Below are 25,031 nucleotides of genomic sequence, written 5' to 3' on the forward strand. Positions count from 1 at the left end.
AGCTTCTTTCAAATTCCCATCCTTTTCTAATTATTAATTAGATTGTTAATTATTATTAATTAGTTGTTAATGTGATTAACAACCACCTATGACCTCATGGTGGCAGCTCCTTATAGAAATGTAGGAGCAGTCCCCAGTTAAAAATCAGATAGGAATAAAAGCCCAAATCAGGGCACTTATTCAGGGAGGTGCCGCCTGGCCAGGGTCTGGACTGCTCCAGCAAGACGGTGGCAGGAGAGCACCCGGCCAGGGGCCTCCTGGGCCCTCCTCACCTGCACTCTCGGTGGTCTCGGGCCGGTGTGCACGCAGGGTGTCCTGGAAGCAGTCTTCCTTAAGAAGCACAGAAAGAGGAAATCCAAACCATCCTGCAGAGCTTGCGGGGCTTCCCAACAGGGCTTGGCAAGCTGGCAGCCAGCAGGAAGGACTTGTGGAAAGAAGAGCTTTGATTTATGGCTGCTGCCTCAGAAACCCCGATCCAATGGATGAACCGACCTGCGGCTGCCTTCTGGTTGAATGAAGCGATTTCCATCCATCTGTTTCATTTAAAAAAAAAAAATTCAGGAAGTGAGCTTGCCATACCTGACTAAATAATAGCGTGTTTAATTTTTCCTGTTTCATTCCAGACATCCTTCAGAAGGAGGCCAGATTTTACAGAAATTTCATCTGAATGCATTCCATTTGATCTAATAATTTACGGCTGTGTTGTATTTGTCCTACAGAAAGCCAGCCAGAGTCCCGCTGGAAATCCAACACATGGCAAAGTTATCCTAATGGACAGGGCCGTGACACACTTAGACATATCCCAGGGCAGGCAGCGCTGCTCCAGCCTCTTATTTCTGTCCGTCCTACCTTTGGCCTAATTTCCTTTGAAGCAATTTTAAATGAATGAATGTGGTGCTATAAATTCTACCCGACTCGTGGGGCCTTTCCTACCTTAGTGAAAAGATAATGTGTTGGCTGAGATGGCAAGGAGACAGGGTCACATGGTGTTGCAGCCTTTCAGATGCTGAGTCCCAAGGAATCTGAAGAGAACTGAGAGCGTGGCATTTAATCGCCCCTCATTTAACAGCATTAACTCAAGTTAACTCTTGCAAAGCTCTGTGATGGATTTTCCCAGGGAAGCGGCTTCCTGCCTGGACATACGAGCGCCTCACACAGGCCTGGGCTGGCCCCGTTCGACGCCTGGGCACCACTGGGAGCCTGGAGCTGGGGTTGGGCCCTGCAGAGCCAGAGCCTCTTGGCCATGGGCAGCTGTGCCCGGGCTTGTGGCTGGTTACCAAGCACAAGTTGACATCGCATTCAAAATAGGGCGTGCTCTGAGGCCCCCATCAGCACTTGGCACCAAATCGAGACAAATACAATGAGGTCTGAGCCGCTATTGTATTTGGAGAGGCTGTGGGGGAGGTAAAATAGCAGATACAGGTGATAAAGAAGGCCTGAGCAACAGAGCCATGCCAGGATTAGAGCGACAGAGAGGAGAGAGAAATAAACCCTCCCTAACTGCTCATCTGGGATTCAAAGAAGATGGTTTCTGAATGGGACCTAAAGCACAAACAAGGTTCAAGGGGGAGGGATGAGGGAGCATATGTGTCCTAGGTGGAGGGAGGAGGCAGCGTGCCATGTCCTGCTGCCGTGCCCAGCTCACTCAGCCACCCACCCACCCCACCCACTCCTGCCTGCCTCAGGCTACCTCCTCCCCTGTAACACTGAGCCTGAGAGGCCTCTGAGCCCCCCATGCACAGCCATCACCTTAGCCGCAGGCTGTCTCTTTTTTGGGGTGTCCCTGAACCGCTCTCCTTGTGCCCCTCGATCATCAGCAGTGCTGTCGTTACCCCTAGGGTAATGCTGCTCTCCCACAGGGGCAGAAAGTCTTTATAGACTCTGTCCTGGAAGGTGCTGGAGGCCAGTGAGGTTGTGACAGGGGCTTTGGTGCTGGACACTTTCTGTGCCTCTGTGTGGCCTCCTCACCTTTGGTTTTGGGGGTTCATGGCTTCCATTTGATGCACAGTGTGGGCCGGGCTGAGGAAGGTTGCAGGTGTTCAGAAGACGCAGGTGGCACAAGAACACACACCTGTGTGTGGCCAGGTGTAAGCCATGCAGTGGCTCTCTAGGGAGGTGGGTGTGGGCACATTTGTCTGCGGCAGTCCTTTTAGCAGTGGGAGAAAGAGGTGAAGTTTTGAGCTGGACAGTTAGTTATGTGTCAGGCTGTTTGAGAGGAGAAACCCCTGTGGGTTTCTGTGAGCCATTTGGGCTGTAAGTGTGAGCTAGCTGCATCTAACAAAGCTCTCCCCCTAACAGAGAGGGAGGGGCTGTTTCCACTGTGGATGCAGCTCGCTACTGATGGGAACCTAGGCAGTCCAGAGTAGGCCATGATCCCTGGGGACAGGCGGCAGCAGTGCGAGGCCCTCAGTTGGCCTGAGGCTGGGATTACAGTCCGAACCGCACGGGGCTTATAGCCACTGGCACAGTGTCCCTGCTTCAGACTTACCCAGGTTTCGGCAGGGGAGGAGAATGCAGGTGAAATTCCAGAAGCTTCCCACTGGTCTGCCCTGGACAGCATCGGGCCAGCCCCTTACTTTTCTCCAAAGCATCACAGATACTTCACCACCGTCACAGGAAACAGTGGGGCAGGGCCAGATGGGTCCAGTGACCCGAGGCCCTGCACACCCTGGGACAGGAAGCACAGCAGGACTGACAGTAAGTGCCCAGGGCCAGTGCCCTGTGTGCGCCAAACTCTACACTCACTCATACTCCAGCAACCCTCCAGAGCCAACAGGGAAGGGCAGCACCCCTCCCTGAATCACAGACATTAAAATAGCACCTTTCAGTAATTTTTGTTTTTTGTTTTGTTTTGTTTTTTGAGATGGAGTCTCGCTGTGTCACCAGGCTGGAGTGCAGTGGTGCGATCTCTGCTCACTGCAACCTCCACCTCCCAGGTTTGAGTGATCCTCCTGCCTCAGCCTCCTGAGTAGCTGGGACTACAGGTGCACACCACCACGCCCAGCTAATTTTTTGTATTTTTAGTAGAGACTTGGTTTCACCATGTTGGCTAGGATGGTCTTGATCTCTTGACCTCGTGATCCACCCGCCTCGGCCTCCCAAAGTGCTAGGATTACAGGCGTGAGCCACCACGCCCGGCTTCAGTATTATCTTAAATCTCCGAGGGCTACAGGACCACTGTGTCTGCCAGATGGATTCTTCATTTCTCCACCTCCTCATGCTCCAAAGCAAACCCATGCAAGGTGGCTACCAGTCCCCCTGCCTTCCAGGAGCTGTTCAGAATTTAGTACCTGCAGCTTCTTGGGTCTTAAAGCAAAAGCTGGGAGAGGAATGGGTCGAGAGGCAGCCTGGAGCGCTGAAGCCACCCACCTACTTCTGCTTCATACAGTTGGCTGTGGGCGGGGACAGGGACACATGCCACAGAGGCTGACACCTGCCCTGTAGCCAGGGCTTCTCAACCTTGGCACTATCAGAGCCAGATAATCCTCTGTTTTGAGGACTGTGCTCTGCATTGTAGGATGTCGAGCAGCATCCCAGTTTCTACCTTGTGGGTGCCAGTAGCACACTGCTGCACCCCAGCTGTGACAGCTGAAAATATCTCCAAATGTTGCCAAATGGCTCCTCAGGGGCAGAATCACCTGGTTGAATTCCTGGTTCCTCTGAAACAGTGACTGAGTGTCAGCACTCTGGGGCCCGGCTGGCTCTGCCCTGGGCTATGCTGATATTGATTACCTTAAGCAACTCATTTCTCTTTCCACATCTTCACAAGCTTCACCTTCATCAACAAAAGAGCCCTAGGCCAACCAAAAACTTCCTGCGGTGAAATTTAGCTTATTGGAGCTGACTCTTCTTGCTCAGCTGAAACTGTGTGCCTGCCGATCAGTAAGTCCTGGAGATTGGCTGTGCCCAGAGTTAGTAATACTGTATGATATGCTTAGAAACTTGTAAGAGGGCAGATCTCAGGTTAAGTGTTCTTACCAAACTAAGATGAAATTATTTAAAATTTGCTCATTAGCATAGCAAAGGCTGGAGAAGCCTCTACGAGAGATAAGCTGTTGCCTGAGTCCTCCACTCAGCTGTGCCCCCACCAGGCCTGCTAGCACCTGCAGCACGAAGTTCTCCAGACACAGTGGGGTTGTGGGCACAGTGCCCCAAGGGGGCCAAGTGGAGATCAAATGAGATCATGTGTGTGTCAGTCCTTTGACAGCTGTGCCTAACCCCAAGGTGAGGTACTGGGTAGCCCCTGGGTGAGGCACTGGGTAGCCCCTGGGGGAGGTACTGGGTAACCCCTGGGGGAGGTACTGGGTAGCCCCTGGGTGAGATACTGGGTAGCCCCTGGGGGAGGTACTGGGTAGCCCCTGGGGGAGGTACTGGGTAGCCCCTGGGGGAGGCACTGGGTAGCCCCCGGGGGAGGTACTGGGTAGCCCCCGGGGGAGGTACTGGGTAGCCCCTGGGTGAGGTACTGGGTAGCCCCCGGGGGAGGTACTGGGTAGCCCCTGGGTGAGGTACTGGGTAACCCCAAGGTGAGGTACTGGGTAGCCCCTGGGGGAGGTACTGGGTAACCCCAAGGTGAGGTACTGGGTAGCCCCTGGGGGAGGTACTGGGTAACCCCAAGGTGAGGTACTGGGTAGCCCCTGGGTGAGGTACTGGGTAGCCCCTGGGTGAGGTACTGGGTAACCCCAAGGTGAGGTACTGGGTAGCCCCTGGGGGAGGTACTGGGTAACCCCAAGGTGAGGTACTGGGTAGCCCCTGGGGGAGGTACTGGGTAACCCCAAGGTGAGGTACTGGGTAGCCCCTGGGGGAGGTACTGGGTAACCCCAAGGTGAGGTACTGGGTAGCCCCTGGGGGAGGTACTGGGTAGCCCCTGGGTGAGGCACTGGGTAGCCCCTGGGGGAGGCACTGGGTAGCCCCTGGGGGAGGTACTCGGTAGCCCCTGGGGGAGGTACTGGGTAGCCCCTGGGGGAGGTACTGGGTAGCCCCGGGGGAGGTACTGGGTAGCCCCTGGGGGAGGTACTGGGTAACCCCAAGGTGAGGTACTGGGTAGCCCCTGGGGGAGGTACTGGGTAACCCCAAGGTGAGGTACTGGGTAGCCCCGGGGGAGGTACTGGGTAGCCCCTGGGGGAGGTACTGGGTAGCCCCTGGGGGAGGTACTGGGTAGCCCCTGGGGGAGGTATTGGGTAGCCCCTGGGGGAGGTACTGGGTAGCCCCTGGGGGAGGTAGTAGTACTCAAATCCCATCAGACTCTTCAGACAGTTCATACAATGAGGTCTAGAACACAAGATATTTGGACCTTCAGGTGAAGCCTGGCTCTACCATGTCAAAGGCTAAAGGATACTGGACTTTCCTCTAAAGCTCTCGGGCTCTCCATGAGCCTCAAACACATGGTTAGGAAGTGATTGTGTTACAGGAAAGGGGTCCCGATCCAGATCCCAAGAGAGGGTTCTTGGATCTCCCGCAAGAAAGAATTCAGGGCAAGTCTGTAAAGTGAAAGCAAGTTTGTTAGGAAAGTAAAGGAATACAAGAATAGCTGTTCCATAGACAGCAGCCCTGAGGGCTACTGGTTGCCCATTTTTGTGGTTGTTTCTTGATGATAAGCTAAACAAGGGGTGGATTATTCACGCCTCCCCTTATTAAACCATATCGGGTAACTTCCTGACATTGCCGTGGCATTTGTAGACTGTCATGGCGCCAATGGGAGTTTAGCAGTGAGGACAACCAGAGGTCACCCTCATCACCACCTTAGTTTTGGTGGGATTTAGCTAGCTTCTTTACTCCAACCTGTTTTATCAGCAGGGTCTTTATGACCTGTACCTTGTGCTGACCTTCTGTGACTCAGAATGCCTTAACTGTCTGGGAATGCACCCCGGTAGGTCTCAGCCTCATTTTACCTAGCCCCTACTCAAGATGGAGTTGCTGTGGTTCAAACGCCTCTGACAATTGGCCTGAATGACCGTTGGCCTAGGAGAACTGGAAATCCTTGAAGCTTACTGCACCCCCCGGGGTTGCACAGCCTCACATGGTGACTGTCAGAAACTGGCCCAGAGTGGGGGAAGTCACTCCCCGTTCCTGCACAGGCACAGCCTTCACGCCCAAAGACCTTGCTGCTCCCTGCCCTCCATGAAAAAAGTGACAGGCATATGGGCCCACCATAATCATTCATTCCCCGCAGCCACTGTCCTTGGAGGCTCCTTCATTCTTATCTCCCCAACCCAACCTCAAAGTCCTGAAAAGGGCAAAGAGTTCTACCAGCTGTGGGCTGCGAGGCCCCCTCCTGCCAGACACATGCTGGGGTGAGACCAGGAGAGTCTCTCCCAGCAGGAAGAGGGCGGTTAAAGGGATTGGGGTCACAGCGCCTATTGTAGTCCCTTGAGTTGCTGTAACAAAATGCCACAGATGGGTGGGTGTGTGTGTGTGTGTGTGTGTGTGTGTGTGTGTGTGTTGGTGAGGGGTGTCAGCAACAGGAGTGATTTCCCACAGTTTTGCGGGCTGGAAGTCTGAGATCCAGACACCACAGATTCGGTGTCCGGTGAGGACTGGCTTCCTGGTTCATAGACGGCGCCTTCTCACTGTGTCCTCACATGGTCAATAGGGCAAAGGAGCTCTCACGACCGGATCATCTCCCAAAGACCCCACCCCCTAAGGCTATCACACTGGGAATTGGGGTTGACATGACTTTGGGGAACATGTGCGTTCAAGTGCAGCAGCCCCACACCCTTGGCGTGGACCTGCTGGAAAGAGCCTGCCCTGCCTTTGCTGGAGGGTTCCCACAAGGGCCTCCTCCTCACCTCTCCCCACTGCTCATGAAATATTACTGGAATGATTAGAAAGCTGAGAGAGACCCTGGGGAGGAGGTCCCTGAGTGTCCCATCCACCACAGAGGAGAAGGGGCCCTGCCAAGGCCTTGGGGCCCTGCCAAGGCCTTTGAGCTCTGCAGCCGGAGAGGAGCTGCCTGATTGGAGGCAGCCTTTGGGGCAGGCGATTCTAGTGCGTTTTTTATGACCTAACGGCCTTGTTAAGTTTCACACTTCAGCTCTGGCTACCACTGTATTTTTCATTCCTTCTCTCTCCCAGTTCCCATAAAGCCGTCTAGCTGTCTCTATGATACATTCAAACTTGCACTGTTTGGATTCCCCAGGCTGTCTGAAAATGTGTCCTTTGAGTAAAATCCTTCTCCCTCAATTCCCAGTTATGTCTTTAAATCAAGATGGGCCTTCCAGTTTCTGAACACCCCATCAGTGTGAGATGGTACCTTGTTGGCGTTTAAGACCCTGTGATTTGGTTTGATTGTATTCGGTTATCTAGATGTCTTCATGCTGTCTGTGAAAATATACTGAGGTTCAGTCCTTCGCATTTTTCCTTGCAGAATTCTTCTCCTGTATTATTTGGATGTCTGGTATCCCTACAATTATACATGCTTCCAATATTTCTGTCAACTTTTCCTAAGAAGTTTGTTGGAATGCGCTTTCATTTTTCCATCCCACACTTGTTTATCAAAAATACAGTGTGATGGGGAAGGGAGAGGGGGAGAGTCTGAGCTCGTAGGTAAGATCTTCATGCCCAGAGGCCATGCGACAGGCCTATCATACAGGTTGGGTCTAGCCCTGGGAAGCCCATGACAGGTCAGAATGAAACCCGCTCCAGTTACTTTTGCTGCATAACAAATCATCTCAAAACTCAGTGGCTTAAAACAATAGTTTCTTTGTGAAACTCAGGGATGCTGTGGGTTGGGAATTGGGGCAGGACATGACAGGAAGGCTGCCTCTTGTCCACCATGTTTAGGCCTTAGCTGAGAGGACCTGCAGGCTTCAAGATTTGCTGGCGGGAGCTGCAGCCTCCTGGAGGTGGGCTGGCTTATGTGTCTGGCGGGTGGTGTTGGCTGCTGGCTGGAACCTTGGCCGGGCTGCAGGTCAGAGCACTAGCACACACTTCTCAACGTGAACAGCATAAGCTTCCTCACAATGTAGCGACTGGGTTCCGAGAGTGAGTGCATGGCCTGCCCTTGACCTTGCCTCAGGGTCACGCAGTGGCATCTCCCCTGAGCCCTGCTTGTGGAGGATGTCACAAGAGGTCTGCCCAGCACACAGGGTGGGGACACAGTCCTGTGACTTAGTTAGGGGAGTGCCAAAGTCTTTTTGTAGAGGGGGGCTAGTGAGTAGAGAGACAGTGTTGTGGCTGTATTTAGAAAATACAATTTGCCACATGATCTAAGATTCACTTTTAGCTCTGTGACCTATCATTCTTTCCTTGAGTTCAGTAGGAACATTTCTTGTCTGGCACAGCTGCCTCCGGTTTGGTACTTTTTAATTAAGTGCGAAAATAAGTTCTACCATATTTGTTATCCGTGGGGAGTCGGGATGTCCAGCTCCCACTGGCCTCATGGGCAGAGGAAGCAGCGGCCAGGTCAGGGCCAGGCGTGCCCGTACAGGACTCCGCAGCCCAAGGCCGGGGCTCAGGGCTCTACTCCCACAGGCAGAGCCCTGCACTTTTGTCTCCTCATTTTTTAAAAATGAATTAAATGATCATTTTCTTGACATTAGGAAGGAGGGAATGAACCCCCTTGTGAACCTGCTGAAAGCCAATTATCCACACTGCTCTCAACTTCGCAATTCTACGGGTTTCGCAGACCCCCAAAGCAATCCACAGACCACTGATGAAGACCCCGGGATGCATTGCCCTCAGAGCCTTCACATGGCAGCACCTAACCCACCTGCAGCACGAGGATCTCCCTGGAGCTCTTGCTCCAGCCCAGCCCTGTTTTGCTAACAGCCCCTCTGCAGCCCAGTGGTATGCAGGTAACATGTCCCCTGAGGCCACGTGTCATCACAGCCTGAGGGAAGCGGTGGTTTCAACCCTGCTGTGGGTTGAGGACAATTGTCTAGAGGAAAAGACCCCATCCTGGCACTTCTCCTTTAGCTGAGAGGTGATACTTTCTTTTCCAACATAGTGAGAAAGCAACACTTGCATATCACCCACATTAAGACATCTGCTTTCAGAAAAGAAGGGATTGTGCCCAATATCTGCATGGCACCAAACATCTGTACTGTAGCCTTGTTGATGACCAGAGCAGGCAAGGCGGCATCTCCCAGGTGCCCAGCACTTGAGCCCCACGTTTGATCCCCACAGCCACCCTCTATGGCAGGTGCTGTCGCTATCCCCAGTTTACAGATGGGAGAACTGAACAGAAGACATAAGGCATTTGTTCAAGGGTGCATGGCTGGTGAGTAGTGAAGCCAGCTAAGATGGCCATGAGGCTGAGAAAAAGAGAGTAACAAGGAGAGGAGTCCAGATGCCAGCCCCTGTTAGTCCTGAGGGTGCCAAGGTCATAGGGAGGTGACATCAGACTGGCTGAATTAGCGTCTCCGGGGGCAGCCAACACTTGTCACTCAGGAAGTCTCGCAGGGTAGAGGTCATCCCGAGCAGCCATGGGGTGCTCTCTGCTGCTGTGTGGGAGGAGGAGGAGGAGGATGGAGACGAACAGTTCTGTACTGGCATGTGGAGGGGTGGAGCACACTGGGTACAGGCTCCTAGCCTCTGTCTTGGCCTCATTCCCCTCCTCTCCTCCTGGATCCCCTGGGCTCACCTGGCTGCTTGCCTGGGCACAGGGACCCGGGACATTATGACCTCTGGCTCTCTCTAGCTGGGGCCTCATGGAGGGCGGTTCGCTGTTCTCTAGCTTGGAGCTTGGGGCATCTGTGGATGGTTTGATTTGTGTGGTTTCTGTCTTAAAACAATGTCTAGAAGAAGCGGCAGATAAAAGACCTGGAGCTCACTGGAGAGTTGGGTTTGAGATACTTCAGCCACGGAAGGGAGAACTGAAGAGCCAAGCTGTGTCATTGCTTCAGGCAAGAGGACACCGATAGGGAAACAGAGGCACAGGCAGCCTGAGGGCATTTCTCACCTGCTGCTGCCAAAAAGAATCTGACAGCTGTTCAGAAAGGCAGGAGAAGAAACCCTAAGACGTGTCAAGAAATCCATGAGAGGGGAACGTCTCAATGGGGAGGTGAAGGGGAGGCCGGGGCCCTGCAGACGTCAGGTTGGGTGGCGAGGGTCCCCCCACCCAGGTCTCTCTGTGCTCAAGCTCCAGTCGCCATGCTGTCACCACAGTTGCTGTGTCTGCTGGCAGCTGGAGGGTGCACCTGTGCTTTCCACTCAGCAAACTGAGTTTGAGCAAAATACAGAAAAACAAGTTTATTGCAGCTATGCTTCTGGCAGCGTTCCTGCCCACAGGCCAGAGACTGGTGTATTTCCTCCAGTTTGGAGCTTCTGATATGTTCTCAGTGACTGGTCAAGGCTGGGCTATTTCAGGACTTGGAGAACCTCCTCGGCCTATTATTGCTCGGGAAGTTTCCAGAAGGCTGTAGATGCGTAGCTGGCTGTCCAGTCCCATTGCGTCTTCCCTCTTGAGCAAATAGCTAAACGTGTGCTCATCCCTCCACTCAGGCTGTGCTAATAGGAAACCAAAGCAGCCAAGGGGCTGGACACGTGGATGGCGGGCTGTGCCTCAAAGCACCTCCAAAACAGTTGCCACTTACAGAGAGCACACTAAGTGCAGACGCTGTGCTGTGTGCTCTGCAAATGTCACTCCTCAGCCTCCCCTCTGCACCAAGACGACTGCTACCATGAGAATCCTGTCTTGAGGAAGCCCAGAGGAGCAAGGTGCCTGCCCGGGTCACAAGGTTGATGAGCAATTGGCCAAGTCACTGTTTTATCATCACGGAATCGCTGCTGGAGTTTGGTAATGGTCATTGTATGTGAATGCCTCTGTGCTCACCTACAAAATGACTGAAACAGACTCAGATCTCAACAGTGCATTCTAGGGATGCCTTTCGGTTACTGAATGGCATACTGGGGTCATGTGCATTGCCTTGCTTAATTTTCACGATGAGACAGTAGAGCCACAGTTAAAATTTGGCCTCAGCAAGTCCCAGGTTTGAATGCGGCTTGTGCAGCTTTTGAGTTGATTACCCTGTATCTCTTGTTTAGCATCTCAGAGCCTGTTTTTTCTTCAGGGCTGCTTTGAGAATTCAGTGAATGAATGTATGGGCAAGACTTAGGACAGTGCCTGGCTCATAGTGAGCTCTCAAGAAATAGGTCTCAGCATAGTAATAATTATCATTATATTTAGATAATTATGTAGTCTGTTTTACACATGAGGGAAGTGGGGCTAAGAGCAGTTCAGGAACTTGTTCAAGATCAGCCAACTAATAAATACCAGGGACACCCAGCTCCATCTGTTGCCAAAGCTGTCTCAGCATCACGCACTTCCCGCGGAACACCGTGCCGTGGCTGTTTATCTTCTTGAAGTCCCTCAGGGAGTCAGTCTCTTTTGTTTCAGGAGCTCCCTCACACCGTGGTAAACTTGGCCGGTCATCCAGACCCACTCCCGCGCCCAGCCCGGGGCCATGACCCCTAAGAGGGGGAGAGCAGTGTTCATTTTACTCTTCACCATCGTTTTGAGTGCTGTAAATGGTAATAATCCTGATGCCCAGGGCTCAGCTTCCAAGAACAAGGATGCCCTCAGCTCCCTGTCCCTGCCGGGCACCCCCCCCCTCCCGGCTGCTTCCTCTCCTGCAGGAAGAAAGGCAGGGAACAACTGCTTCACCACTGATAACAGCAAGAGAGCAACACGATGCGGCGGTCACGTCTTCCACCAAAAACAAGCTAGAGAAGCACAATAGCTCAGCACTTCACTGGCTGCTGCCTCCCGTTCCCTGCTATTTTCATGAACCAATTTTCTTTATCTTCTGTCTTTGGCAAGGGCAGCATTTTTGAAGATGCATGTTAATGTTTAAAATACCCAATAGCTGGTGCACAATTTTTCTGTTTCTTTTAATTATCTCGTTCACTTCTTCCTCTTTATTCATTGTAGATCTTCTATTCCTCTGTCCTCTCTAAACATGCGTTGCATATTTATATTGTTATAAACCCTCCTGTGCTCTTCCAGTAGCTATTTTCAGCATAATCAGAGAGGTGCCCTTTCCCCACTAAAATTTTAACAGAGCACAGCTTTTTATTACCTTTTCCCCATCTCCGACAGGAAAATTTCCAAACATAAAATAATAATCAAAAAACTTCCAAGTATAACTTGCAACCCGAGAGCCAGACTCAACAAAGATAAGTCCCTGTTTCTTTCTTCTAAATATCTAAAGTTTCCTGCAAGCCCCAGCGGTGCCTCTCACATGTCCCAGGCCTCTGGCCAGGTTCCAGCCTCGCCCACTGCTTGCTAGATGTCCCACTGGAGCTTATGCTGTCGGTGCCCAGCAAGAAAAGGTGCTCCCTTCTCTGAGCCAGGCCTCCCTGCAGGACCTTGGCACCTTCCGCCTGTTTTCCTGACTGCCTATGGGTTGAGGTGGCATATGAGAACTATTTGACTGTCTTTTAAAACTCATTTTGCTTCCTTTGACTTCCTATCTGCTGTGTCGGCCAAAATACTGTTATTCAACAGATTGCTAGAGGGTGGGAATTCGCATAGAGTTTGGTATAAAGTCAAGGCTGGACACACAAAGGAGTCCCTGGCCATGCAGGCACAGAGCACATTCTTGTGGCTGTCACCCAGCTGTGCCACATGAGGTCACAGTCCTTCGACCTGCTGTCTCCATGCCTGTCCCCTCCCCAGGCTGCAGGTGCTGGGATTGCCTTCCCTGTAAACTCCTCCTGTGACTGTCCCCATCAGCAGCCCCACCATCCCCTGCTCAGCTGGCTTGGCTCCTCAGAAGTACCTCTGCAGCCAGGGCCACATACTGCTGACTGCATGGCCTTCAAGTCCCCCACAACCCCCGCTATCCCTGTGCCTCCACCTCTGTCTCAGCTCCTTGGATGCTCCCAGCGTCCACCAGACAACCCCAGCCTCCTCAGTTGGCCCTAGAGGCACCAAGGTGTGCCATCCTCTGGTCTTTCTTTTTTTTTTTTTTTTGAGACCGAGTCTTGCTCTTGTCTTCTAGGCTGGAGTGCAGTGGCGTGATCTTGTCACTGCAACCTCTGCCTTCTAGGTTCAAGCGATTCTCCTGCCTCAGCCTCCCAAGTAGCTGGGATTACAGGCGCCTGCCACCATGCCCAGCTAATTCTCATATTTTTGATAGAGATGGCGTTTCACCATGTTGGCCAGGCTGGTCTCGAACTCCTGACATCAGGTAGATCCGTCCACCTTGGCCTCCCAAAGTGCTGGGATTACAGGCATGAGCCACTGTGCCTGGTCATCCCACGGCCTTTCTTACCTCACCAGGCACCTCGACCCTCGGCCCATCCACACTCTGGCCCGCACCTGCTTTTTGCTAGATCTACCTGTTCCACACCTCTGACCACTCCCTTGGGCCACATCACTCACCAGCCCAAGCCTTTTCATTATCCCTATATCAGCCCAGCTCTTGAGGCCCACCCCCTCCTGTGGAGTTGCCTCCTGCCCTATCAGCTAATCAGCGGCAAAGCTTCCCTGGTCCATCATATCTAGTACCATTGTTTCAAAACAACATTGCAACTTTCTCCTTTTTATTTTTCCCCTCTTAAATTAAAAAGAAACTCACATGTGATGCAATAAATCAAATAACAGAAAAGGGTATAACAAAACTGAAGTACTGCCCTGTCTCCCTCTGACCCTGCCTGCCCTGGGACCTGGTATCAACAGTCGAGGCCCTGTTTATTTCTGTGCTTTCCTGGGACAGTCTGCAGGTGCTCCCAGGCCTCTGAGGATCCACTTGTGTCTGAACATCTCTACCCAGTGACCACTATCTCCCCAGTCTCAGCTCACAAAAACATCTTTGTGTGTACCTGGTGGAGTTAAAGTGTACGATTGTGTTCAATCCTTTATTCCCAAAGCTGGTGAGTTTTTAGCTCCCCTTCTGGTGCTGAAAATAGTACGTAACCCATCAGCGTGTGTAGCGCAGCATGTGCAGGGTTCTGCAGATTGAGGTTCTCATGGCTAACTTTGCAAATTGAGTCCCTTTCTACCTGCTTCCCATGGTACCTGACCCAGCATTTGATGTGTGCCCAACCAATGCAAACTGATCTTAAATATTGCCTGAGGCAAAGACAATGAAGATGGGAAATCTGTTTGAAAGAAGTGGTGGGACAGCCACCTGTCTCCACATGGCTTAATTAAGAAGGCAACTGCATAAATGTGCACTTACGGGTCACATGTACAGGTTTACTTCATTTTCATGAAATGACTTGTATCTCTGTTTAATGTTGCTTTTTGCAAATCAAATTGTATTCTCTTTGGCTCCTTAAAATTTCAGAGACAATTTTCCATAACCTTTAATTGACCTTTAACTGGCACTGAATCTTAATTTAAGCTTTCAATTGCTTTTGCCAAGTTTTTATACTAATGTTCTATTAAACAGTTAAGGCCCCTAGAGGAACCCCCATCTTAATCACAACAAAAAAATCTATTACTTTACCATTTGTATAATGTTTTATAGTTTTCCTGTATATAGAGTGTAGTATGAATAAACGCCTTCAAAATTCTCCTTTTTAAATATCAGATTTCTAGATGATTCTTTAAAGTGGAGTACAACTTGATTTCAGGCTTCAGGCTGTGTGTGTGAGTGTGAGTGTGTAAGCACACAAACACACATGGCTTTTTCTGGATATAACTCATAAGCTCTCCCTTCTGTAACATGACAGTGTTCCGTGCCTGGGCACAGGGATGCTTTCACACCTAGATCTTGAGAGCCAGGGCTGCAGCACAGCCTCATCGCAGGCCTCCAGTCCCTGGCCCTCCCTGGCCCTTGATCTCCTACACACCTACCAGCACCTGGCTTCTCACCTTGTGTCTGGGAAGGTGGGGGCTTCCCTGGAGCCAGCCAGATAGCTCAGGTCCATAGAATCTGTGTGTGCGCTCCAGCCAGAAGTCCAGCACTGTAGGGCCCTGCTTTCAACCCATGTGTGTCCCTGGCTGGGGCACTGAGTAGGTGTTAGTAACCCTCAATAACCTTTCTTCACTTTCCCAAGGAGCTGACCCCTTCTCTGTGTCTTGACATTACTCTTTGTCATCTGGAAATCACTTACCGAGTTGCATGACGACCATTGGCTTCTAATTGATCACTTCCTATGTTCTGTATCAGAATCATTTTTTGGTCCTCATTTCAGACCCACAGAAGCAGAATCTTTGGGGGTGGGACCCACATTTTACATTTTGTGGAACTCCCTGATTGTTTCTTTGTATACAGAGTGGGAGAGCTGAGTGACCCTCAGTGGTTCGGGTGCTCTCCCAAGGCAAGGCAGGTGGAGGTCTTGGATAGGAATCTCATTTTATTTATTTGACAAAAATATATTGGGAACTAACTAGGTCCTAGGTATTTCGTAAACTATTTAATATTCAGAGATGAGTAAACACATTATAAAAACAGCAACATAATCACCAGATATTGATGAGATACATTAGTCCTTTAAAAGCGCTCCTATATCTGTCATCTCAGCAGCTCAGCGAGGCAGATGGTACCCTTCCAAAGGTGCAGAAACAAAACGCGGGTGGTGGGGATGCAGAGCCGGGCCTTCACCACACCTGCAGAGTCTGCACCCAGCAGTGTGGTTGGCGCAGGATGTGTTAGAGGAAGGGGAGGGGGAAGCTGGGCAGGCTGAGGGCACTGGGTGGTGGGGAGGGCCTTCCAGAAGAGGGACATCCCAGCAGGGCGACAGCAGCCCATCACTTCCATGGAGGAAGGACCAGTGCACCTTTCTCGGCAGATCTGTCTCCCGCCCAGGCCAGGACGTTTCAGAGCAAACGAGACATTTTGTTCCTAACAGATCTGGCTGTTTGGTTTTCTCCCTGTAAGGCTGAACTGATTGGAGCCTGGCCATCCAGAAGGGTCATTGGAATGGAAAGTGATCCCCCCAACAGAGAGGAGTGCAGGCCACAGATGGAAACAGCAGAGTGCTAGGGGGAACGTTTGCAGAAGAAAGCAGTCAGGAAAACGTAACAGGGATGCCAAATCCACATCCCACTGGGCTCGTGAACATTGCTTACTTACTCCCAGTCCCAGGAGAAACCCAGCAAATCCATCTTTCCTTAACATAATCTTTCAGCCCAGATCAGCCCTAAATTGTGTCCTCTAAAACCTCTTCTCCTCCCATGGTATTGTCCCCCAAATCAATCTATGAGCCTTCCCCCGAGCACATGCAAACTGTCCATTGGCTATTCTTTCCTGCCTCACACGGGACGACCACCAGGGAAGTGCCTAGACCGTCTACCTCCACATTCCATGGATTCCGTGAGCATGACGATTGTTAGTACTGGGAATTCCACAGTGATTGGTAATAACTGATGCTTAAGGCATTAGCAGAATTCTGTCCTGGAAGGTGGACATTTTGGAGAGGGTTTTCTAGCCATGACATCAGCGTTTTTCCAAGTTAATTAAGTGTTCAGTTTATTTAATCCTGGAGAATTGAGACAGGAAAATTATCCATCACATTTATGCACCCCACCCTTTCCAAAGCAGACAGCTAAGGTTGGGCCTGACTGCAGATACTCTCAGCAGCTGGGCAGTGAGGCAGCAGGGCCTCGGCCTCTCCAGCTCCACCATACCCCACGTCCAGGCCCACAGGGCCCACCGTGCTCTGGGAGCAAGGATCTGTCCACCGAGTCCCTCTCTACTCAGGGGCCAGAAGGGCTCTCCCCAAGGGGCCCGAGAGCCCTCAGCTGGACTCAGTTCATTCAACAAACAAGTGTTGAATGCCTGTTGTGTTCTCAGCACCGTGCTAGGCGCTGGTGGGGATACTGCAGTGAACAAAACAAACACGACCCCTGTACTTCCAAAGCTTTGATTCTAGAGGGGAGCCTAGACGGGGATGAACAGCCACCAGGCCCGTTCATGGGGAAGAGGAAACAGAGGTGGGCAGAAGAAGGCTAATTCCTTTTCCTTTGGGCAATGCAAGGCCACCCAGGTCTCCTGCCTGCCAGGAGGAGAGGAGTGGCCAGCAGCCTCAGAGCCTGCAGAGTGGGCTCCGCCGGGACACCTGGGGCAGGCCTGGCTTCTATCCCCGCATCCTGGCCTGCTGTCCTTGTGACCTAGGGATCCCAGCCTTAGCACTGAGGACATTTGAGGCCGGATAACCCTGCCATGGGGGTTTCCCTTGCATTGGAGTATGTTTACCAACATCCCTGGGATCTGCCCACCAGATGCCAGCAGCACTCCTGAGTTGTGACAGCCCAGATGTCTTCAGACATCGCCACCTGTTCCCTGGGGGCAAGGTCACCCTCTCATCAAGAACTCTTGCTGTGGGTTCAGGCCTCCTGGGGAGCCAGTTCCCACCCCAGGTACTGCAGTTCTTTCCTTCCTGGCCTGCAGAGGGGCTGACGGGCCCAGCTGCTGGGTCTCCCATCCCCAGGCCTTATGCCCTGCCTACGCTGTGGCCTGAAAAAGCCTCCTCACTCCCTGCCCCCAGGCACCCCACTCAGATCCCAGGGTTCTGCCCCCGACCCCTCAAGGTTTCTTCTTTTCCTTTCTAGTTTCTACCCAAGCAGTTCCCAATGTGTGTTCCTGGGAACACTCTCCCTCAAGTCGTGCCGCCAACAAGGGTTCTCTAAGAACTAGACTCGGGAAACACCGCACTTTGAGCCGCCAGCACGTGAAGGGCTGCAACGAAATCCGTGTCTAACTGATTGCTCTAGGCTGTTTCCTATTGCTCACAACCTCCAGGGCCTGGCACGGTGCACAAGACCTTCAGGAAGTTATTGGAGGGAGAGTGAGGCAGAGGGGAGAAAGGCTGGGGGGCTGCAAGCTCAGTAGCGGAGTCAGGTATCTGGATCCCCGTGCTGCATGGCTCAGAGCTGGGCCGCCTCTTCCTCCTGAAATCACCCAGAACTCCCCATGGACCATCAGTACAGAGCCTGAAAGCAGGAACAGCTGACCTCCAAAATGAGTCCAGCCTTGGAGGAAACACATTGAGAAAAGTGGGGAGCGAAGGCTGAGACTCAGGCAGTGGAGTTGGGGGCTGGGTTTTCACTCTGAAACCTGTGAGAGGAGATCCACACTTGCCCAGGGCATACCCTCATTATATCTCCTTCCCTCTCTATTGGATAAGCAGCAGTGGCCTGGGGGCACAGGCTCTGAATGCAGTGGGATTAATGAATACAGTGGAACAAATGCTGGTCACCAAGGGTGATGGGGATGGTCCCTTTAGACACCTTACCTGGTGGAGACCCTTCACCCCGCACTAAGCAGTATCCCACAGCCACAGGCCCCCAGACCCTGGCACCGCTGCAACAACAGTCCAGGTATGTGGCCTGGGGGGACTTGGCTGGGGCCCAAGCAGTTGTGCTCTTAGACAACCAGAGCCCAGCGTGGCTTGGGCCTCACGGGAAGTCCCATCAGGAACCGTGTCACCTGTCCTACAGAGTCCACTTAGAAGAGCTGGGGGAGGAGAAGGCAAATGACATTGACTGCTGGTTCCTCTACACAGACAATGACGTTGCCAGGCTTGGCCAGGGTCCCGTGACAGAGAGGGCTGTGTTGTCAGGGATGGCCCGTCAGCAGCATCCTCCTCTGAGAATGGCATCGCCGGCCTGCCCTGGGGGCCTCGGGCCCTATTTTGGACATTTCTGCTAGATTTTGGAAGAGAAAGGAAAACAAGTGTTGGACGAGGTTTTTTTTGTCGGGGGTGGGCGGGGGGGGACAGAGTATCGCTCTGTCACCCAGGCTGGAGTGCAGTGGCACAATCTCAGCTCACTGCAACCTCTACCTCCTGGGTTCAAGCTATTTTCCCACCTCAGGCTCCTGAGTATCTGGGATTACAGGCAAGTGCCGCCACGCTCAGCTAATTTTTGTATTTTTAGTAGAAACAGGGTTTCACCATGTTGGCCAGGCTGGTCTCGAACCCCTGACCTCAAGTGATCTGCCCACCTTGGCCTCCCAAAGTGCTGAGATTACAGGCATGAGCCACGGTGCCCAGCCTGGATGAGTTCTTGGTCTTAGCTTTGTTTTCTTCCTCTGAGCCCCTTTACAAGGTTATCTTTAAAGTTTCCCGATGGAACCATTCTCCACGGGTCTGTCACCCTTCTACCCATCTTACAACCGAGATGCCATCTGCTGGCCTATCTTTTCAAGATGTCTATGTAGGAACCAGCCTTGGAAAATAGAAATAATGTCAATCTTCAAAGCAAAGAGCAGGCATGCTTACTGCTTGACTCCGGAGCAGAGGGCCAGCATCCTCATAGTCCAGTAGAGAGGATTTGGTGTCCCAAAGCTCCAGGTTCTCTGCTTTAACACAGCCTGGTGTGCCTGCAAGCGTCACCTGGCCCTCACTGGTTCACCCTGTGGGAACTGGGGTTCAGGGAACTGGTGCAAGAAAATGTTGGTACTCTGGCTACTGCTGTTGCTGTGAGTGGTAAAGTCTTTTGTCTCTGAAAAAAATAAGAAATTTAAAAATAAAGTTCCACATAGGAAGATGCATTCCCCTCTCTCTGACAGCAAGGGCATTGGGAAGCATTCACCTGTTTGGTTTCCATCTTGTGTGTCTCCCCAGAAAGAGAAGAAGAGTGGGCTCCTGAAGCTTCTAGCCGGAGCATCCACCAAGAAGAAGTCACGCTCCCCGCCATCTGTGTCTCCAACCCATGACCCCCAGGTGGCCGTGGACGCCCTGCTCCAAGGCGCAGTGGGCCCCGAAGTGTCTTCACTGTCCATCCACGGCAGGGCAGGGTCCTGCCCCATAGAGAGCGAGATGCAGGGTGCCATGGGGATGGAGCCTCTGCACAGGAAGGCAGGCTCCTTGGATCTAAACTTCGCATCTCCTTCCCGGCAAGCACCTCTGTCCATGGCTGCCATCCGCCCTGAGCCCAAGCCGTTGCCCAGAGAGAGGTAAGTGGAGGGGCTTGCCTGCTCTGTGGCATGCTGTGGTTTGGCCTCTGAGGTCTGCAGCCACCTTTGGGGAGCAGGGACACTGTGGCCTTGCTGGGATTAGGTTTACCAGATGTACCTCAACACTCAGATCCACATGGTCCCGAGCTTGGGTGGTGAGTGCTGGATGAAACAAGTCTGGGAACTGGAGTGTTGTTTCATGTTCTGCATCCATCTGGTTCCTGAGTTTGGGATTGCAAAGGAGTCATCAGGAAATGTGTCAGGACCAAGGGTCTCTGAGTGCAAACAGTGGGAGAGTAGGCAGTGAGTGGTCTGTGCACCCTCAACCCTGGGGGATCCTGGAGCGGGCCTCTGGGCTGAGTCCCCTGTGGGCCTATGTGTCCCGCTCAGGGAGCAGCTCTTCCCTCGCAAGCCTCAACCCACTCGGCATCTTAGAATTATGATGTTACTCAAGACGGCTTCAAGTCTATATCCCTTGAATTATCATGGCTTCAAGGGCATATAGTCCATCAGATTGAACCCTTTGAAATTGCCCATATTCATTCGTTTCGATGCTTACTAGGAACTTCACATGGTTCAGCCTAGGTTTTTACCGATCTGGAAACTGAGTCCGGTTGAGGCAACATGGCCCACTAAGGCTGTGGGCTGTGGGGCTGCAGGTGCTTGGGTTTCACCTGGGGCTAGAGGCGTACCTGGCTTGGATCCCCCTGTGTGAGTTATCCATCCTAAAAGGGCTCTCAGATAAAAGCTGAAGGCATCACGGAGAGATACAATGGCTGTCAGGTTAGGATGGTAGGAAGATGTGATCCTTACTGAGTGCCTACACATTGTAACATTGCTGAAATAATAAAACACAAACAACCTCCGAAAAAGACAGTCCTGGTGTTTCTGCCAGAACCTTTCCTCCCTTGGCTATTCGGGTGCCTGCAACCCGGGAAGGCAGCCTCTGCCCTGAACACCTGCTGCCCTCCCAGACACCATTCCCAGTGCCAGGTGGGGAATGAGACGGGGCCTATCTAGATCAGAGGTCTAGTTTTCTATCCTCACATATTCTTCTGTGTAGTTTTCTAGCTTCACAAGTTCTTCCTCAAGGGCCAGATGGTAAATACTGCAGATGTTGACCACTTCCTTTGCCTTCACGGTGGAAGCGCGGTCACGCACCGTATGTAGATGAATGGGCCGGTGTCCCAGTAAACCCCTACTTGTGGACATTGAAATTTAAATTTCATACAATTTTCGTAGGTCATGAAATAGTCTTCTGATTTCTTTTTCAACCATTTCAAAATGTAACAACATTCATAGCTCTAAGACTACACAAATTAGCCGCAGGCGCAGTTTGCCAGCCCTGACAGAGATGATGCCTAGCGCCAAGCCTATGGGGCTAGGCCTGGGGCTCCAGAGTGGACAAGGCTCTCTGCAGGACCCACAGCTACTGACTTCTGCTAACCAGTTAGAACGGAAGTCGCATGTACACCTGCTGTTAGCATCACAAGAGCTGGGTGTTCTGCACAGGGGTGACCTTCAGAACACTCAGCAGTGGGCATGGATTCCGGCTACGCATACTAAGGACAGCCAGGCCCTGCCTTCTATGTTTCCCCAAGCGCTACATGTGTGTAGTCTCAGTGAACCTTCCCACGAACCCTATGAAATCAGTTATCCTCGTTTTACGATGAGGAAACCGAGGTTTTGTAAAAGGCTGGGTAACTGGCCCAAGATCACACAGCTAGTTAGTGGCCAAGCCAGAGATTCAGCTGAGAGCTTTCTGACCTCATAGCCCACGCCCTGAGCTACCTCACTGTAGGGTGCACAGTCAGCAGCACCCCCAGTCCTGTGTAGTCACAGGGCCTATTATCAGCTTGTGGACATCGTGGGACATGTCACAGCTCCGCCAGGGGCTGCACCATTGTTGGGTCCTGCAGATCCATCAGCACTGCCATGCCAGTCCCAGCCCCTACAGCCACACCCACAGGGAGAAGTGCCTTCCCCTCCATGGGGCCCCAGGCCCTTGGTGGACTGGGTTCACACTGCACACCACACTGTGCAAACATACACGCACCACACATACACCATACAAACACACACATACCCCATATACATCATACAAACACACACACCACACATATACCATACAAACACACATACATCCCACATACATCATGCAAACACACACGCCACACATACACCATGCAAACACAAACACCACACATATATCATATAAACACTCACACATTACACATACAGCATATACACACACTGCACACACTGCAAACACACATACCCCACATACACCATACAGACACATACCCCACACACACCATTGCAAACCCACACCCTTCACACACCATACACATATATACCATACACACCGCACACACCCCACACACAATACACACACACCATACACACTGCAAACACACACCCCACATACACCATACACACATGCCACACTGCACTCACCCCACACACACTGCAAACACACACCCCACACACGCTGCAAATACACACCATACACACACACTGTACAAACACATCACACACCATACACACACCACACACCACATAAACACACACCATATACATTGTGCAGACACATACACTGCACACCAAACATGCACTGCACACACACCAGGCAAACAGATATAACACACAGATACACACACTATACACAAATTGTACATCAAGCAAACACATAATACAAACACACAAACACATATTCAGACACACACACACCCACCTTCTCTTTCCTTCTCTCCTCCTCCTCCACTTCCTCCACCTCCCATCCTCTCCTAAGGAGTCTCCTCCGCATCAGAACCTCCCTCCAGGGGACCAACACCTGCTGCCTGTGTTTTCCGAATGGGTTCTGGCCCTTGTCTGGAGTCACAGAGTTGGTCTGCCGGCTCGTGAGAATGACAGACTTTGGGATAGTTCAAAGCTGTTCTCATGTCTCCCCTAGGATTCTTCTTCCCCAGACCCCTCAACTTTATCTTCAAAGACATGACTTCCAGACACCTCAATAAAAAGTCTTGAAAGACCCCGTTTCTGTAAAGTCATGGGCATCTCTGATGAATTAGAAAATTCAGAGACTCACTCCCGTTCTCTGAGTGTTCCATCTAATCAGGGGTCATTGTACCCAGAGACTCTTGGTGGCCTTCTTGCACCCAAGTGCTCTGTAGCACTCATTAAAGAGAAGTGTTTCCAAAATACAGCCTGAAACCAAACCGCTCATGAGCCCCAGAAATGCCCCCTCCCCTCAACATGGTAGCCACAGGCTGCCTGGTATCCTGGGGAGCCCTGGCAGGTCAGAGCTGAGGGCATGACTGGGAAAATGCTGACTCCTCGGGCTGGGACAGCACCAGAGAGCACTTGGACTTGGGCCCTGCAGACTTGTGAGTAAAACTTAAACTTCCAGTCTTACTTTGGAGGAGGAGCTGCTGGGCTGCGCCCTGTGCAGAGGTGAGAGTCCCTGCAATGGGGCCAGAACACTCAGCTGCCAAGCACTCCTGGAGGGCCTCAGGTGTGCAAGGCCCACTTGTGATCATGAAAGTGGGAATGCAGGCAGCAGGGCAGTATGGGCTGTCAGGGTCAAGGTTTCCACCCCAAAATGCCAAGGAGGAATGGGCAGTGTTGCTGCCTGCATTTCTTGGGCCTTTCCTATGCCCAGACTCCTCCAGATCTCAACCATCTCTTTCGAGACTCTGGAAAGAGAGCGGGCGCTGTTGTCCTCTCCACTGTCAGAGGAAGGACATTCACGTAGAAGGTGCTGCAGAGGGAGCTCCTCTGAGAAAGGACTGGGGGAGTGTACTGTGGGCAGCTCCCTGGGGCAGGGTCAGCCAGGCTGGCAGGCTCAGCTGCCCTGCCCCAGCAGCTGGCAGGCAGCAGGCCAGTCTCATAAGTAGACTTATGAGCTAAGCCCACGAGCGTGGGGTGTAAGTAAACTAGAGGGCCATGCCCCATTCCTTCCAAGAGGACCTCATCTTTAGGTGTCTGGCACATTCTTATCCTGCGGACTATGTGCAGAGGGAGCTGAATTTCCAGAAGTTGCTTGTGGAACTCAGAATACGGGTGTGGTCATGGGAAATGCAGGCAGCAAATGCACATGGCATCAGGTTAGAACTGTCTAATTCCCCAGTTCCCCAGCAGGGCTACACCAACCCTGGTCTGTTCTGGTGCAGGGCCAGGCAAGCTGAGTTCTGGGACCAGCCCCTCCTGCCCACTGGATGCCTGCCTCCTGGCTCTTCTGCACCTTGGCAGTATCAAGTATCGTAGAGAGGCTTTGAGTAGACAGACCTTCCAGCCACCTACCAGCCGTTTCATCCTGAACATCTTTCATTTCTTTTTTTTTTTTTTTTTTTTTTTTTTGAGACAAAGTCTCACTCTGTCACCCAGGCTGGAGTGCAGCGGTGCAATCTCGACCCACTGCAACCTCCACCTCCCAGATTCAAGCAATTCTTGTGCCTCAGCTTCCCCAGTAGCTGGGATTACAGGCATCCACTGACATGCCTGGCTGATTTTTGTATTTTTAGTAGAGATGGGGTTTCGCCATGTTAGCCAGGCTGGTCTCAAACTCATGGCCACAAGTGATCCGCCCACCTCGGCCTCCCAGAGTGCTGGGTGTAAGGCATGAGCCACTGCACCTGGCCCCCTTTCTTCATTTTTATAGTCCTAGTTTCCACATACATAAAATGGGGATAATAATACATGTCTGGGTGTAATACTTGTAAATCACCTAGATTAACACCAGAAAAAGTATGAGTGCACACTAAACAACACAACAATAATAATATATGCTATTGTGTCCAGAGTTGGTTCCTGGTGGGTTCGTGGTCTCGCTGACTTCAAGAATGGAGCCACAGACCTTTGCAGTGAAGAGCAAAGGACAAAGCTTCCACATGGAAGGGGACCCAGCAGGTTGCCCTGGGGTGGCCAGCTTTTATTCCCTTATCTGTCCCCTCCCATGTTCTGTTTTTGTCCTATCAGAACGCCCTTTTTTCCATCCTCCCTGTGATTGGCTACTTTTAGGATCCTGCTGATTGGTACATTTTACAGAGTGCTGATTGGTGCATTTTACAGAGTGCTGATTGGTGCATTTTACAGAGCGCTGATTGCTGCATTTTACAATCCTCTTGCTAGCTGCAGAGCGCTGATTGGTGCATTTTACAGAGTGCTGATTGGTGCATTTTACAATCCCCTTGCTAGCTACAGAGTGCTGATTGGTGCATTTTACGCTCCTAGCTACAGTGC

At 51.8% G+C, this 25,031-nt stretch overlaps 1 protein-coding gene across 1 annotated transcript in view; it reads left to right on the plus strand.

The window, feature by feature from the left end:
- SH3RF3 (SH3 domain containing ring finger 3) overlaps positions 1-25,031 on the plus strand; it is a 371,656-nt gene that overhangs the window by 338,407 nt on the left and 8,218 nt on the right. The window contains exon 9 of the mRNA XM_024242724.3: positions 19,459-19,790. Within this exon, the coding sequence (XP_024098492.1) occupies positions 19,459-19,790 (332 nt within the window). The remainder of the gene's footprint in view (positions 1-19,458; positions 19,791-25,031) is intronic.

This window comes from Pongo abelii, chromosome 12 (genome assembly GCF_028885655.2).
Source record: "Pongo abelii isolate AG06213 chromosome 12, NHGRI_mPonAbe1-v2.0_pri, whole genome shotgun sequence".
NCBI lineage: Eukaryota > Metazoa > Chordata > Mammalia > Primates > Hominidae > Pongo > Pongo abelii.